General features: G+C 34.4%; 1 protein-coding gene across 1 annotated transcript in view; it reads left to right on the top strand.

Annotated features, from left to right (window-relative positions):
- Positions 1-1,909: 1,909 nt before the first annotated feature.
- Positions 1,910-18,647, top strand: part of LOC105540673 (calcyphosin-2-like) — a 20,191-nt gene continuing 3,453 nt past the window's right edge. The window contains 7 exon segments of the mRNA XM_011981365.1: positions 1,910-1,937; positions 5,162-5,271; positions 6,390-6,439; positions 8,136-8,181; positions 8,271-8,384; positions 9,827-10,003; positions 14,955-15,077. Of these exon segments, the coding sequence (XP_011836755.1) occupies positions 1,910-1,937; positions 5,162-5,271; positions 6,390-6,439; positions 8,136-8,181; positions 8,271-8,384; positions 9,827-10,003; positions 14,955-15,077 (648 nt within the window).

The raw sequence follows: 18,647 nt of genomic DNA, 5'->3' as shown, positions 1-18,647 counted from the left end.
TGTCTGAATTGTATACATTATGTTTTTTAGATCATGTTCCCAATGGCGTAGACAGCTATATTCAGAAATACTAAAACAATTTAGGTGTAAAAAGTCTAATTGCCAGGATTAGACTTTGTGCACATCCTAATGTTATTTTCTTGAACATCTGTTTGTGGAATGGACAAGTTTAGCTGGGGCACCAGAATTTTTAAGGTCTTTTATAACTTTTTAAAAGTTAAATTTAGTTTTCTGTTTTATTTTTATGTGTGTTTTCTGCTATTTATTTTTGCTTTTCTTTCTATGTGGGGGTAATTGGTGGATTAATTTTATGGAGTGCAGCAGAAAAATACAGAGTGATTACATTATACCTCATTTACGTCACTACTTTTATACTTTAAAAATTTATTTGTATTTTTACTCCCAAACTGGCTCCAGGAAATACTGGAAATATTCATGTTTTGATACATACATTTTGAGGGGAGATAATTTTGAAAAGTTACTGCAGATTAGAAAAACAGGATTATGAAAGAACTGGATTAACCTTCATAAACTCTTACTTCTAATTTGAATATCTGACTCTTGGCTGTGTAATTTAGGAAAGTTAGTGCATGTTAGAGTGGAGTAGAACCTTGGAATTATCTCAAACCAGCTTTTTCCCTTTATAGATGAGGAGTAGATGCCAAGCCACTGTATACAGAGCATACATAAAAATATTTGGGCCGGGCGTGGTGGTTCATCCCTGTAATCACAGCACTTTGGGAGGCTGAGGTCAGGAGTTCGAGACCAGCCTGGCCAACATGGTGAAACCCTGTCTATACTAAAAATACAAAAAATTAACCGGGTGTGGTGGCGGGCACATGTAATCCCAACTACTTGGGAGGCTGAGGCCGGAGAATCGCTTAAAGCTGGGAGGTGGAGGTTGCAGTGAGCCGAGATCGCGCCACCGCGCTCCAGCGTGGGCGACAGAGCCAGACTCCGTCTCAAAAAAAAAAAAAAAAAAAAAAATTGGCAAAGAATAAAATGTAGGTTTCTTGATATCTAGGCCTTTGCCCTTTCCATACATCATTTTAATTTTTAATTATATATACACACAAATACACATACATGTATATGCAGTTATTCATGTAATCATCTATATGTACATGGTCACACAAATTTAAAGTAATATCCAGTCTAATATCTATAATCTCTGTATAATATATTGCAGTCTTTTTTAAAAAAATAGTGCAAGCTCCTTGAGACAGATATTGCAGCATATGCTTAAATTTCTTCCCCTCAAAACATCATTCTGGGCCCTGCGCACAGACAGGTGCATTATGAAATATGCTAAATAAAATTCAATTAGACAAAGAATTACACAACAATCGCCGTGGATCCGGGCCGGGCTTTGGTCCTTTCCCTGCTCAGGAGAAGCGCAGGTGAGCGAGTCCGTTCCGGCTCCTCGCCGGGGTTTAGGGGTGCCGCGGAGCCAGTTCCCTGGGAAGCTCTGGCGGCTGCAGCAGAGATTTCACCCTTTTGGGTTTTCCAGCCAGCAAGTACTTCTCAGAGCGTGGCGGGGTCTTCGGCCACACGCTCAGTTCCGGTCAGCCAGACGCGGAACTGAGGAGGCAGATTGGCGGGGGCAGGAAGTGCCGTAGAACGTACAAGGGACTTGGGCCGACCACCTTTTCGTCCCTGGAGGTGAGAGTGTAATCAGAGGCCCTGCGCTGCGGCGCCAGTTGCCGGGCAACCTGCAGACTCAGGCCCGGACTGACCAGACTCTCCTGTCTGAAGCTTTCTGAAGGCGGTTTTTAAAGGAATCGCGCTAGTTATTTTCCCAGCCCTTCTAACTCTGAACCTCTTCTTACTGAGCTTGTTAGGTGAAATCAGGCTAGCTGTCTCTTGTGCCCCTCGCCTGTCCTGTGTAGGAATCCCAGATAGGTAGGGGATGGAGAATTCCTTCTGCTACACTGCAGGTGCTCTGAAGTATAATATAATTTGGGAGCCAGGGGAGTGATGTGGGTGAAAAAGGTGTTACTCTGTTTTGTTTGAAATTAGGAATGACCTAAGTTTGAATTCAGATATCTGGGTCTGTAGTCGTGTGGGATCCAACATAGACTTGGTCCCTACCTTCATGTAGCTTAAATACTAATTGTATTTACAGCTCTTTCTTTTTTCCTTATTTATGAGCTGAATTAAATCAGTTTATTTTTTTTTCACTTTTTTTCTGATTTGGTATAAGTAACATAATAGCCAGTAATACTACCAAGAGAGAAGGGATAATAATTGGAAGTGGAAATAGTCATCCTTAAAAAAAAAATGAGGGAAATGGGAAGTGTGTTCAGTTATTTTTGGTAGCGCTAAAGACATTAGCCAACAGTATTTATTATATGCTAGCAATATCACCCCATGACATGCAGCTATTTGGGGAAAGAAGCCATTTAGAAGTGCTATCCCTTCCTTTCTTTTGCTACTCCCTAGCTCCAATATAGCCCAGCTGGATATTCAGTGCTTAACGACAAAGACAACCCTTGGCATAGGTTTCAAAGATTTGCTCACAGCCAGTTGTTTGCTGATTCCTGTGCCACCAAGTTTAGATTTCTAATTCTTTAGTCCATACAGCTAATTCCCCTCGAATTCTTCTACTACCTGTACCAGTGAGGATGTAGTACTGAAAAGAGATCTGAAACCCAAGTAGTGAATTCGGGTCTGCAATAACTGGCAAACCATTTAGCAAAGTACAGTTCACTTTTCTGGGTCTCAGCTGGCTCGGTTTGAAAATCAGAAGGTTGAGCTGTTTTTGTCTTTGAAGCCCTGTCAAAATCTTAAAATCATCTACATAGGGTGTCAGTTGCCTGACTGCTCTAATTCTATAGATCCGGAAGTGTTCCATATATGACGGCATTGCCCTTTGAATACTCTTACTATATCTAAGTTAACCACCTTTGTGTTATGGCATTCTGAATTAACTGACTTTACTTATTTAAAAAACATTTGTTAAGTTCCTACTACATTGTGGGCTTTCTAAATCCTGAGACGTAGGGTGAGCAAATATGAGGCTTACAGTCTAGCATTAAGGACTAATAGTTATAATGCAATGCTTTAAACATCTTATCTAATTGAAGATAGAATTTATATGTTGGCCTTGTGATTATGTTACAGTTAGATGCAGAGAAATGAAAGGAATCTAAGAATATGTGTAAAATGTATACATATATTTTGCTATGCATTAATTTACTATTGACTAAATATTTACTACCTATGCTTTATTAAGGGCAGGAGACACGAACTTTCATGGTCTTGACAGTTTATTAGGGAAATGAAAATCTAATGACAGTGAAGAGTGAAGACTGTCCTGATTGGGGAAGTAGAGGAACTGGGGGTCCTGGACATTTGAGGATTTAAATGTTGCTGCTTTTTAAATTTGCAAATAAATTATACTGATTTGAAATGACCTATAGTGATTTGAAATAGCTATAACTGTTACTAGGATATAAACAATTGAGAGACTAATGTGTGGAGAAAATCACTTTGCTGATTGTTCAGCATCCTTATCTCAACTTGGGTTGGTTAGCGAGTAATCATCATTGCAAATACAATAATTTGTGTGATTAAACAACCAACCTAACCCTGGCCTCCAAAACAAAACAATAGCAACTTTTAAAAGTTGCTTCTTTGTGAAAAATAGTTCTGGAAAGAAAGCCATCTGTAGTGCTATAGGAGAATTTTTGAGTCTAATGATTTGTATTTTTTTCCCAGAATATGTTTACTATTGGTTGATAAGTCTTCTGACTTGACTTAGAGTGGAATTCTAGGCTTATGGCAAGGAATTTTTAGAGGAAGAGGCTCTAGGGATGGGGTGAAGAGAACCATATAGATAAGTTAGTTAGGAATTGGGATATCTTTCAGGTAAGATTTCATTGGCCATGAAATAAAAATATATTTTAATAATAATGATGGCTACCATTTATTGAATGTTACATTATTCTAACAGGAAAAGTACTAACATTAAATTCATTTTACCTATTATGTAGAAACATTGGTTCATAAAGATTTTTTACTCAAACTTAAATTATGTGAAAGTGGCAAAAATCAGGATTACAATGTATGTCTAATTCCAAGCTGGCAGGATGCCATGCTCTCTTTCCTTTAAAAAACAAAACAAATAATTTATTGTTAAAATAAATCCAAGACTATAGAAAAAGAAAGTATGAATAAATATCTAAATGTGAAATTATCCTTAGTAATATAAAGGTGAAATATAAAATATACAAAATTTCAATGAAATGTATTCATTTGATTTTTATTTTGTACATATTTGCAAATTGATTACTTTCAACATCCTTTTGTAAGCATTTTTACCAATCACCACGTTATTACTAATTGGACCATTTACTCCATTTTATTCTTTGTTCTAGATGAAGAATACTGCTTGTTAAAAGTATTTTCATCAGGCTACTCTGGCAAAACCGAAACTCATAAAGGTTTGGGAAATGAGTAAAGGAAATAAAGGTATATCTCATGGTGGTAGTACAGAAGAGGGAGATGCATTGGTTTTCTATTTTTGCTGTAAAAAAAATTTAAACTTACTGGTTTAAAACAACATAAATTTATTTTATAGTTGGAGGTCAGAAGTACAACATTAGTCTTAAGGGGCTAAAATCAGGCTGTCAACAGGGCAGGTTCTTTCTGGAAGCGCCAGAGGAAAATCCATTCCTTACCTCTTCTGCCTTCTGGAGGCTGCTCATGACCTCTTCCTCCACCTTCAGAACCAGAATGCTTGACATCTTCACCCCTCTCTGTCGTATGCTTCCATCCTTACATCTTCTCTGTTTCACTCTGTTCTTTCTGCTTCCCTCTTATAAGGATTCTGGTGGTTACACTGAGCCCACCAGAGAATCCAGGATAATCGCCCCATCTTAAAATTCTTAATTCAAACACATCTGAAGTCCTTTTTGTCATGTAAGGTGGTATATTTACAGGGTCTGAGCATTAAGACATGGCCTTCTTTGGGGGCCCATTATTCATGCTAACACAGGGCATAATGTGATTGCCCTACAAAAAGCTGATATTGGTAAAAGCACCAAAAGTGATTAACCATATGATTTTTTTTCCAGGTAAACTTGTTAGGTAATTTGTATGACTTATTTAAAATTAGAGTAAGAATTATCATTTAACATTTACTCTACCTTTTTCAAAGTATACTGCATGATAAATACAGGAACTTGAATGGATTTAGAGGTTAAAGGAGTTGCTGCCACTTCTAGGAGCCAAATTCAGCCATTCTTTGGAAGAAAGAAGCCACTACAAGTATGTGAACTATATAATTTTCTTCTTTCAGGATGACTTATTAAATAATTTTTTGACCTTTTCTTCGTGTTTTGTGATTACTTATATTTACAGATATTTAGGATCAGCATTTTCTAGATTTGAAGAATGGAACCACCAAAATTGAAAATAATAATTACTTGAAAATTTGCCACTGCTTGAATTAGTTTTATTTTTTAAAATTAAACTTATTGTATAATTATTGTTATTTAAGAGTATCTGTTTAAGGAAAATATAAAAAAAGACAAAAAGTAGAATGTAATTTTTACAGTTGCTGCCAATATCACAAAAAAAGCACAAGTCAGGTAACATTTCAGAAATAGGGTGTAAGTGCTGATGGGTGAATTATTTTCTATTTTTTTTTAACTTGAAGTTCTCCTAAGACTCATATATATCTTCTATTTCGTGGTGGCTAAGCTTGTTGTAATTTTCATGCTTTGCACAATATTTTTGGCAACAAGATGGAATGTTGACAAACACATGCATGTGTTTGTTACTTTCTTTCTCAAACCCTTCACTGTCTTCCCATTACCTTAAAAACCAGGTCCAAGTTCCCTAACTTGTGCTATAATGTAACAACTTGGCCCTACCCCCCTCACACTCTGGATTTTACCCCTTTCCAAATGCTGACTCTTATCTGGAGGCCTGTGCAACACAAGTTGTTTCCTAGCTGAATCAATTTTCTTTCTTCTCTTTTCATCTGGCTAACTCCTCCTTATCTTTCAGAACTCCTGTTAAAGGTTGCCTTAAGAAAAAAACAAAACAAAACAAACAAACAAAAATAAGCTTCCCAAATTCCCTAGAGTAGGTTGGGTATACTGCTATGTAGTTACTCTGTTACAGTCTGATTTTTCCCATTACTGTTTATTTGAGAGAAGGTCTCCAGCAGAGTGCTATGTGGGTGGGGATTATCTGTCTTGCTTGCCGTTTTATCTGTGTCTCAAGCACAGTAGGAAGGGGCTTAATACGCATTTATTATATGGCGTTTACTGAGAAAAAATATAATTAGCCTTATTGCATTGACTCATTGTATATCTCTTAAAGTATAAAGGGTATATTCATGTTCATACCGATTCAAAATTTTTTTTTTTAAATTAAAGCAAAGGTGGACTTCTGAATCATGGACAAACCGGAATTCTTGCCCACCAGTGTAAGTTACGTTTCTTCACATTTGGACTGTTTAATGGGCACATATTTATCATACATTGACTAATTAAAAAAGAAAGCAAAATTATATATGTAGCTATGATTGTGAACCACAGAAAAATCTATACACATATGGATAGCCTGAAAATTACTATACCAAAATTAAAATAGCTTTTGTGATAAGATGGTAGAATTATAGGTAATACTTCTTTGGTTTTTTTATTTTCCTTAATATGTTTTACATTTTCCTGAAAAAGTGAAAATATTATTTTATTTGGAAAATTCAACTATATGCATTTATTAAAGAGATATGTAAATGTTTATCCTTGTATAATTCATATAGTTGACATGAATTTAAGGATAATTATGTCTGTTTTAATTTTGAGGAATATGACAATTTTATCAATCTTAAAATTATTTTACTTTTGGTTTAGAATATATTAATTTGTATTTTATGTTATATGTTATTTTGACTTTTAAAATTTGAAATAATACGATTTTTCTATTCTTTCAAGTATTTTAGATTATAGAGGCTCTTTAAAAATACAAATTTAAAAACTTAGTAATTTCCTAGGCTAAACCAGAGAGTATTGACATTTCTGAAGATCAAAATGAATAAACATCAACATTTATGTGGTTCTGTGTGACAGATTACCTGTGTGCTCATCTTGACATAAAGAATAGAGTTAGGTGCAAGCACTAGATCCAAGATATTGAGTATGTAACAATGGCTGTGTTGTTTGTGTACAGAGAAAAGTTTAAGGACTGGTTTTCTGAAAGTGTATTATAAGTTTATTGTAAATTTTACTTGTTTATTATAAAGAAATTTAAGCATATATTAAGTTGATTGTAGCTTTTACTGATATAAAGGACATGTAGCAATCAATTTACAAATATTAATCAAATATATAGTCTCTCTTGTAGATTCCATAGAGCCAGTAGATTTTCACATAATTGTCTCTCTGTTTTTTTGCTGAACTCTGTATCTCTAGCTAACCTATGGTTGCAATTGATGAACCTGTGTAGTTCCAGCATGAATATTGGTTAATATTTTTATTTACTTTAAAAAGTGACATGAGTGATTTCTTTGCTGAGTCAAATAATAGTTTTGAATATAAAACCACATTTCTTCAGTGTGTTTTGAGGCTATTCACTGTGTGACAGGTATAGACATGATATAATTTTAGGTTGAATCTGCATTGTTAACATTTTTCTCCAACACTTGTTACAGTTTCAGAAATCAACCAAATATTAAACCAAGTCCTATTCATAGCATTTGCCAATTGCAGTGTAAATAATCCCACCAAGGCTGATTTCAGCGTACCTATATGACATCACTGAGCACAGAATTGGAAAGAGGTGCACACTATTAAACTACCATAGAGATAGGATAGACATAGATAATCTCTAGAGCACAGATAATAGCAAAGTACAGTGAAATCATCGGGAAGTGATGAATTTTGAGTATTTATTTTTAATATAACTTAATTGTAAATTTATATATATTTTTAATGATGGATGGGTTTAACAACCAGCTTGAAAAATTACTGAGCATTTAACAAAAGCCTATCACAAGCCAGTAGAAGCCACGGCACCATTGGTTTCAGTGTACCTGTTTATAAAAGATGTAACACATAAGATTTGCAGTTGTTAAAATTTCATGTTAAAAAGTTACGAGATACATAGATTATTTCTTTCAGGGTCCCACGACTTGATTTGGGAAGCCTTGTTGACTCTGATGATGAGGTAATTTTTATTTAGTATTTAATATAATAAACATTAAAACATAATATTACACATAGAATATAAGAAGTATCATTAATTTTATTTTTTAGGACAATTTTTCATATATTCCACTTAGTACAGCAAACCCGCCAAATTCATCTTCTACTCTTGGTTGGGTCACACCATGTCAAACTCCATATACTCAGCATCATCTAAATAAATTGGCTAGTATTTATTTGCTTATCAATTTTCAGAATTATAGTATGCATTATTAGCACTGAATTTAATCTCAATAAAATTAAAAAATTTTGTTATGTTCAATCGATGTTTTGCCAAGTTTAAATATTTTATGTGTTAGAATACCAAACCATAATGTTAGTGAAATGATTTTTTACTTGTTTTACATCTTGTCACACATTGAAATTGGTATTTTAAAATTTTTACATGAAATCAGTAAAGTACAGGTATATCCTAATATGGAATTGAGGAATTTTTTAAAATATGGCAAACTCTTAGATCAGATATTGCTAGTTTAGCAATGTAAGACTGGTCTCCTGGAAACTGATTCATACTTTAGGCTACTGGGATACTATGGAGTAAGTAGCTATGCTCATTCCAAGTTGTCTCCTTGGGACATGTTTATGCTTCAAACATATCTAGTGTTTTGTTCACAATGTGAATATAAATCCTGACTAGTATAGGAGTAGGGCTTTTCTGTTTTTGTTAGTCTTTTCATATAGCTGACTCTATTCATGTTCTTAGTTTCATTTTGGAAAACTGCATGAATAATATCCTGAAGCTTTGCTTCATCCTTCTCTGGGTTAGACATGGATATCCTCAACACTTTTCAAGGATTGGACTGGCTGTATAAAAAAGCTCCTTTTGGAGTGTCTGTCCCTCCCTGGGTCAATACAGTATGCCCTTGTATTTGTATAGCACTTCCTTTAGATTTCTCTTATCCACTGACTCCATTATCTCTCACTCCCATGGAAATATGGTAGGGAACCAAATAATATTTAGGTCACTGTTTTCTATTGGGAAAATAGAATGAAGTTTTCTGTAAGCACATGCTTTACTGAGTGGCAGCAAAATGGTTCAAAGTATTTTTTAAGTAAAACTTTTATTTCTTGAATGCAAATTCAAATGAGGACATTTGTTTACTTTTGGTTTAAGAGAAAAACAGATTTTATTTGCAAATGTTTCCATGTTTGCAAATAGATAGAATATCTTGATATTCTAGAAATGACAACCAATGCTCAGTATTAGTGATCTTCAATTGCTATGTCTATTATGAAAAGAAAGATTAACAGTGGAGTTCTTCTGAGGCAGAAGAAAAGCTTATCTAAAAATCCTAAGAAGAAAGATAAATCAATTTTTCTCCTCTTAAATGCTATTGGAACCAGAATGGATCTTCAGCTAGGAAACAAGGTACAAGCTTACTAGTATTTAAGGTAAGTGCCCATTCTTAGCAGTTCTGTCTGCTCTGATTGGTCAGTGATGCTGTCTATACCAGTTGAATGTCTTAAATACTATCTCTGCTTAGAACATTGACTATAATGGTCATTTTTAAGGAGTAAATGCTAAGATAAATGATAAACCTGTTAATTCCAATAAGGAAAATTAGTAATTTTTTTCTGACAGCATTCTTTTTTCTTTTTACCTGTAGGATCAGAACATGATACCTGAAAATTTGCCAGCACCAACAGAGAAATATAAACTAAAATATCAGCAATATAAAACGGAAATGAAAGAGGGCTATAAGCAGTATAGTCAGATAGATGCAGAGAATACAAACTCAAATGTTACACATCAACAGTCTCCAAGAAACAAGATAGATGAAAAGGTAATGTATGAGGCTTTAAAAAATTCTAATTAAATTTAAAGAAAACTGCATGTATTATAGAAATCTCTTTTTGGGTGACATGTCTTGCTATTAGTCATAATAAGTATAATAGCTAACATTTATTTCTGTTTATCAAGGACTGTTGTAAATATTTTAGTTATATTAGCTAGTTTGTTCTTCACAACAAATTTAACGGGTTATTGTAATCATTTTCTGACAAAAAAGTTATAGCCATATAGTTTAGTCACTTTTTCTCTGATAGAAGTTTTTCACGTACCTTGGGATTAGAAATAAGACAGTATTACGTATTTTGTTGATGTAGCTGTCTTGAACTCAGTTGGTCTGACAGTCTATATTTTAAAATTGATAAGTAGTTTGAGACTTTATAGTCTGTTTTGTGCAAAAACTACCATCACTTCATTACTGTCTTTTGTCACATTATGGGAAATGGTTTTTTAACATCATGAATTGCTGAAATTGTTATGTTTTTATGTAATATTAATTGGGTATAAATTCATTATTAATGAATATAATAATAAACATAATAATTGTAATGGCTTTCATAATCATACATAAAAAGTCAGTCTTGATTTTTGGAAGGAATAATTTGAAAAATAGGATACTAGTGGCCATAAAGAAGAGAATATATAGATAGAATTTTTAATTCAGTTAACTTTTTGTAAGAATAATGTGTTTTCAGGATGGTTTTAATGTTGTATTTGCTTAGCATTTTTCTGTAGCTAAAAAATAATAAATTTATAAGTAGGTATGACATGTCAACTATTTTTTAACCCGGTAGAAACTATCTAGAATTAAATAAATTACATAGTGTTTAGCTGAAAGAGTAACAAAATTAATGGGATTATTTAGTCTTTCTTATTTTAAAAACATTTTTGTAGACCCAAATATAAACACAGAAATATGATAATCTGGTGTCTATAATACTAGGCAAGATAATTTCATAACCTTTTAGCGTCTCACCATGTATTGTTTGCAGGATATACAGAGTGATATTTAGATTACTGTATAGATACTGGGAAAACAGAATGAAGGTTTCTGTAAGCACATGCTTTACTGAATGGCAGGAAAATGGTTCAAAATGTTTTTTAAGTAAAACTTTTATTTCCTTGAGTGCAAATTCAAATGAGGACTTCTTTTATTTTTGGTTTAAGAGAAAAACAAATTTTATTTGCAGATTTTCCATAAAATTGGTAAGTATTTATATAGTAAGAATAAAGAGTTTTATAGAAGCCAATATGCACCTACATTCTTCTGGAAAATATGCTGTTTTGCTGCTTTGATTTTTAGAATCTATATTAAAGGTGTGAAATTATTAAGTTTAATATGTTTTTAGTGGTTCCTTTAGAAGAACTTCTAGTTAAAAAGCATTTCTGTAGATTCTGTATAATAATTTTGTGCTTAAGGGGTTTGAGGAACTTATTTGATGTCTTTTTAAATTATACCATTATGAGAATCAAAACTGCTATATAAGTGGCCTATTAGTAAATTCTATTACAATTATATGAATTAACACTAGTAATCTCTGGAAATAGAAGACATCCCTGATATCAGAAATATAAGCCCCTCTTTAAAGGAGGGATCAACATGTAAATTGATTCTCTTTACTGGTAAAGCAAAGCTAAGATTAGAAATATTTAGGATCCAAGGCAATCACTAAAGGCTATAGTTGCTAACTAATCAGTCTGATACATGAGTCAACTGATAATCAGTTGAACTGTAAAATAGAAGTTTGACTTTGCTTGATTCTTGTCTTAGTGCATTTTGTGTTGCTGTAAAGAAATACCTGAGGCTGGGTAATTTATGAAGAAAGAAGGGTTTATTTGGCTTCATGAGTCTGTTGGCTAGAAAGCTGAAGACTGTGCACCTGTTAAGAGCTTCAGGTTGCTTCTACTCATGGCGGAAGGTGAAGGGAAGCCAGCATGTGCAGAGATCACTTAGCAAGATAGGAGACAAGAGAGCACGTGGAGGTGCCAGGTTCTTTTGAACAACCAGCACTCTTGGGAAATAATAAAATGAAAACTCACTCACCTCCAAGGGACAACACTGATCATGAGAGATCAACCTCCATGACCCAAACACCATTCCGACATTGGGGATGAAATTTCAACATGAGGTTTAGAGGGGACAAACATCCAAACCATGGCAATTCTAATGGTAAATTTCCTTTGTTGAGTTTTCCTTCCACTTACTATAAAAGCTGATGAATCTCTTGTTATCAGATTGTTTTGTTACCTAAAATGCAAATTTATGTGTACATGTCTATTTTTAAAATAATGAAACATCTTGAAATTAAACATGAAAATCATTAAACTTCAATTTTGTTGAAAATAATCTTAATTTCCTAATTGTACTTATTATTCATTTCAAATATCTCTTTCTTCACTCTAAAGAAACCTTTTTAATTGTATAAATGATCAATATAATTTATTCATTTATTATTTATTCTTTCAACAAATAGTTGCTGAGTGCTTAACTTTACGCAATACCCCTGTCCAGGCACTGGGGGTAAGTCAGTGAATAAAACAGACAAAAATTTCTGCCTCTAAAGAGCTTATATCCTAATGGAAGGAAATGGCAAGGAGAAAAAAAAAAAAATCAGTCAATGGAATGATTAATCGGTCAACCCAGCTAGTATGACACACGTGAAAAGTGTGGTGTATAGAAGGGATCTAGGAAAGTCAGGGCTTTGGGTATGGGATAGCAATTTGTATAGGATCACAGGGGAGACCTTTAGATAAGATAGCATTTTAGCACACACCTGAGGAGCAAGCTAGTCAGGAGAAACTCTGTGTCATGAGTAGGGGTGTTTAAGAAATATTGATGAGGACAGTGTGGTCAGAAGAGGGAGAACAAGGGAGAGATGGAAGAAGGTTGGTCAGAGAGTTAAAGGGAGTTTGGGAGGCAGCTCAGGGAGGTCACACAAGCCATGTAAGGACTTTGTCTTTTTCTGTGAGGCAGAAAGCTACTTTGTTCTTTTGAGGATGGTCTTTATTGAGAATAGGACAAAGATGAAAGCAGGAAGACCTTTGAGGAGGCTGTCACAATAATCGAGGCAAAATTTGATGATGATGGCTTGGACCTAGGTGATGGTAGCTTCAGACTTGGAACCTTGTAGTGTCTCACAAAGTCATGTTGTTGATAGATTCTGAAGGTAGGGCTAAGAAGATTTTTGAATGGATTAATTGTAGACTTGAGAGAAAGGGAAGACCAAGAATGACTTTACGAGGATTAATTTCAGGACATTAAACCAGGCACAGAAAGACAAATACTCTATGTTTTCACTTATATGTGGACTCTAAAAAAGTTGAACCCACAGAAGCAGAGAGTAGAATATTGGTTGCCAAGGACTTGGGGGGAGGGGTTGGGAAAATGAGGACTTGGTCAACGGATATGAACTTTCAGTTATATGATAAATAAGTTCTGAGGAACTACTGTGTTTGTGGTGATTACAGTTAATCATACTATATTTTTTTCCTAGACATTTGATAAGAAAGTGGATTTTAAGTGTCTTAACGACACACACATACATATACGCAGACAAATACAAATGGTAACTATGTGTGGTGATGGATGTATTAATTAATTTGATTGTGATAATCATTACATTATCTATCTGTATATCAAATCATCATATTGTACACACTGTATATTTACAATTTTTATTGTCAATTAAATATTTTAAAATAAAAAAAGAATGGATCTAAGGCTTTTGGCCTAAGAGGGTTACCATTAACTGGAGGTAGGGGAAGACTGTAAAGGAGTCTGCTTTTGGGAGGTTAAATTTGAAATATTAAGTGGAAATATCAGTTTTCCTTTTGTAAAAGGTTGAAAACAAGCTGACACAAAATAAAATTATTTCGAAAGTGTTTTCAACCTGAACAAAATACAGTGCTTTGCTTACACTTGAATATATGCATTAAATTAATCTGCTTAATTTACCTATATAATGCTAAGCATTTTTTGGTGCCTGTTTAAATAAATCACTATTTAGAAAGAAGTATATTAGTGGGTAAACAAAATGATAAAGTATCCTCATAAATTGAGTTTTAAATAGTAAATACCTAAGCTAGGTTCATTATTCGTTTATTGAATAAATATTTATCGAGTGCTCACGTTGTATTATCCTGTTCTGCAACCAGGGATATGGCAATAAAAATGACAGACAAGGTTTCTGCTTTCATGGAACTTACATTAGGAGAGGCAAGCAATAAAGCCTAAACAAATATATAACAAAATTTTATACAGCAATCAAAGGTCATAAAGACAGAGAGGAGTATTAAGGTAGAGTATGACCTTTCAAGGAAGATCTAAAGTAAGAATAAGCCCTGGGAGGAAGAAATCTTGAAATCTGTAAAGGTTTTGGCAAGTTGCTATCTTATTGGAACCTTTTTTTTTGTTTTGCTGAGGTAGCATAAACACATCTCATAGTCAAAGAACAATTTGATGTTTATCTCTTTAGCATCCCAAATAATCTTTTACCTCGAAGATTACACTCATCTTTTAGTATTTTATTTCTGAATTAAGTTTTATAATGGAGTAGACATGCCCACATTTATTAATTTTTCAAAGATTCAAATTGGGCAATAATAATTATAATAGTTGCTAACTTTTATGTAATGCCTACTGTGTCAAGTAGTTTTTATAAAGTGTTGGGTATGTATTATCTCTTAATCCTTTTTGTTTCTAGTGAAGTAATTTCTATTATTAATTCACATTTTATCTATGAGTAAACTGAGACACAGAGAGGTCATCTAGCTGGCAACTGGAAGAGCTGGATTCAAATATAAGCAATCTGATTTTCAGAGCCTGTACTTTTAACTGCTGTACAAATAGTCACTGAGATATTCCGTGGTTATCTATTCCCATATTTTGTTAAAAACAAACATTCTAAATATGTGTATGATGCTTCATTTATTTCTTTCATGCATAGTGCGTGCAGCATAAAGAAGCCAACACAGATGACCTTACAACTCTGGATAGGAAAGCCCTCTTACAGCAAGGTTATGCGGACAACCCTTGCGATAAACAACAGAGGGCAAGAAAATTGGATGCAGTAAGTTGTCAGCATTTTTACTTATTTGGTGAGCCATTAATCTAATTTGCTTTCTAAGATTTTAAAGACTGAATGGAATAAATAATTGCAACAATTGAATTTGGACTCAGGTGAATATTCATTAATGGAAAATTGAGTCCTCGTTTTTATAAATGATTGAATTGTGTTTGGTATATATTCTGTAGAAAATTGTCTTGAGTCTTTAGGTGTTTGAAACATTTATTTTATACTGTTCAAAATGTGAGTTGGCTGCTATTTATGTTAGTGAGTTTATTTGGTGTCACCTCCTCACCCCCGAAAAGCAACCTGGTTATTTTTTTTGAAGTAGTGAGCTACTAACACTAGATACATTCAGGCTAGTTAAGGAAATTCCAGAAATAAGTTATTTTTCTTTTTTAGGAAAAGTGAAACAAAACTCCAGATGCTCAATATTAACTTTCAATTATGTCTTTTACAGAATCAATTAGGTTGGCAAGTATGGTTTAGCCCAGTTCTGGCACAAATAGATAATTAAAACATTTCTGTAATGTTCTAGGGTAAAGGTACCAAGCTGCTTGGAACTGGAGGTCACTGACCACCTCAGACACCCAAATGATTAATGTCTTAGGCATACTTATAACAGATTGTTGGAATGCCAGTGTGGTGGCTCACAAGTTGGGAAAAGTCTGGTTTTGATAGCATAAATAGTAACAAAGCAATATGGATTTAGTTAGTTACATTACTATTATCATTGAGTGGAGATTCAACATATGTTTTATTTGGGTCACAGTCATCCAGAATCAATTATGTCTGAATTAATAGCAATATATAATCAATCTCTGGACTATGTGAACTGATTTTCTGTGGATGTCCTAAGTTGCAAATTTGTGAGTTCTTTTACTTAAACCACATGCACATTTTTTTCTTCTTGGTGCCTATTATTATTTGGGTATTTATGTTTAATAGAATGAATATTATTAGGATTATCCTAAAAATTAAAAAATGCTAATTTTTAAGGAAAAATAGTGTTTCACATAAGGCTTATTTTGATATATCCCTGAAGTTATATTTGAAATGGGTGTTACAATTATTAAGGCTCATTGAATATTGTTCTTGATGTAATTCAAAGCAATCTGGATGTTAGTGGATTTCTTTTCCTTACAACTACATTATTAGGAGCAATGTATCTAAATTCATTATCAAGTTTTATTTTATTTTGGTAGTACTCATTTAACTGTCTCCTCCTTCCTCTGAGGAAACGTTTACATGAGTAAGCTTTCAAGGCATCTGAAATTAGCACCAATTTGTTTTAAAAATGTAGGTGAAAACGTCTTTATTTAATTTTACACCTCTTAAGTGAAAATAGAAGCAATGAAACTACGTTTTTTGTGTCCACCTCATCCAGCTCCTTTTTCATTTTTTAGTGTTGATAGATCCTTGCATCAGTGTCACTTCTGCTTCTAATCTGCTTTATGTTTATACAGATCTCTAAATCAGTGTGCCTATGGGTTCTAACCTTTCCTACAAAGTATAAGCCACTATAAGCTTCAACACTCAAGTGGGGTTTCTGCATGGGCTCTATGGTGTTAATTAATCTCCCCTCTTTGGCTTCTATCTGGGTTTTACATCTGTAAACACATCTGTGTTTGGCTGATGTGGATCTTTTCTGTGTATAATTTTAATGTTTTAGTCAGTGTCCACTTTATGAATCACTCTTTGATATTAAAAAATATACCTTGCTTTACTTTTAGGTTGTGCTAATTTTTAAACATTTATTTGCTGTTTTAAATTTATTACTAAATAAAAATCTTATAAAGCATCATGAGCTTAGAGAGTGACACAAGATGCATTAAATAACGTAAGCTTTATGTGGGACATATTAAATGTGTAAACTATGCATTTTGAATTTCTACCAAACAAAAATACTAAATTTAGTGTAGGCTAAATAACATTTAAATAATGTTGAATAATAATAATGTTTAATAATAATTTAGGCTAAATAAAAGTGTTATTTAGCCTACATTTAAGTTTAGTTTTAACATTCTTACTAAAATTCTTATTAAATTTTGTTTTAACATTATTATTAAAACTAAATTTAAGGCTGGCCATGGTGGCTTATACCTATAATCCCAGCACTTTGAGAGGCTGAGGCTGGGGGATCACTTGAGACGGGGAGTTCGAGACCAGGCTGACCAACATGGTGAAACCCCATCTCTACTAAAAATATAAAAGTTAGCCAGCCGTGGTGGCATACACCTGTAGTCCCAGTTACTCGGGAGGCTGAGGCATGAGAATCGCTTGAATTTAGGAGGCAGAGGTTGCAGTGAGCCATGGTAGTGCCACTGCACTCCAGCCTGGGCAACATAGCAAGACCCTGTCTCAAAAAAAAAAAAGCCCAAAAAAACTAAATTTAGTGTAGGCTAAATAGCATTTAAATAATTGTGCCCAACTTTTCCAATTTTCTTACAAGTTTTACTTTTTGTTTCTATGATATGTCTTTAGACATTCTTATTTTGTATTTTGTCTCAGTTTTAAATAAAGCACTTTTTCTAAGGTTACAAAGCATCTATCTTAATTTCATTTATTGGAGTGATCAATGGGGATGACAGTAATTTACATTCTAAAAACAGAACAAGCTTTATTTTGACTTCTTAATTTTTTAACCTCTTTTATTTGCCCCTCTAAAGGTAAATTTTAGTCATTATAGCTGCATGACAATATAATTGGAATTGAATGATTACCAATATTTCAATTAGATATGACCTACAAAAATCATAGAAATAGTTTCAGATGAATTGGAAAAGTGAAAAATAGTATGAAGTGGGGGGCGCCCAAGATGGCCAAATAGGAACAGCTCCAGCCTCCAGCTCCCAGCACGAGTGACACAGAAGATGGGTGATTTTTGCATTTTCAACTGAGGTACCAGGTTCATCTCACTGGGGCATGTCGGACAGTCGGTGCTGGTCAGTGGGTGCAGCCTAACCAGCGAGAGCTGAAGCAGGGCAAGGCATCGCCTCACCTGGGAAGTGCAAGGGGGAAGGGAATTCCTTTTCCTAGCCAAGGGAAACTGAGAAACACAACACCTGGAAAATCGGGTAACTCCCACCCTAATACTGTACTTTACCAAGGGTCTTAGCAAAAGGCACACCAGGAGATTATATCCCATGCCTGGCCTGGAGGGTCCCATGCCCATTGAGCCTCCCTCATTGCTAGCACAGCAGTCTGAGATCTAACTGCAAGGCAGCAGCAAGGCTGGGGGAGGGGCGCCTGCCATTGCTGAGGCTTAAGTAGGTAAACAAAGCCACTGGGAAGCTTGAACTGGGTGGAGCCCATTGCAGCTCAAGGAGGCCTGCCTGCTTCTGTAGACTCCACCTCGGGGGACAGGGCATAGCTAAACAAAAAGCAGCAGAAACCTCTGCAGATGTAAATGTTCCTGTCTGAGAGCTTTGAAGAGAGCAGTGGTTCTCCCAGCATGGAGGTGGAGATCTGAGAATGGACAGACTGCCTGCTCAAGTGGGTCCCTGACCCCTGAGTAGCCTAACTGGGAGACATCCCCCACTAGGTGCAGACTGACACCTCACACCTCACACG

This window comes from Mandrillus leucophaeus, unplaced genomic scaffold, assembly GCF_000951045.1.
Source record: "Mandrillus leucophaeus isolate KB7577 unplaced genomic scaffold, Mleu.le_1.0 Scaffold225, whole genome shotgun sequence".
Lineage (NCBI taxonomy): Eukaryota > Metazoa > Chordata > Mammalia > Primates > Cercopithecidae > Mandrillus > Mandrillus leucophaeus.
Note: the sequence above shows the minus strand (reverse complement) of the source record. Positions and strands in the feature narration are given on the sequence as shown.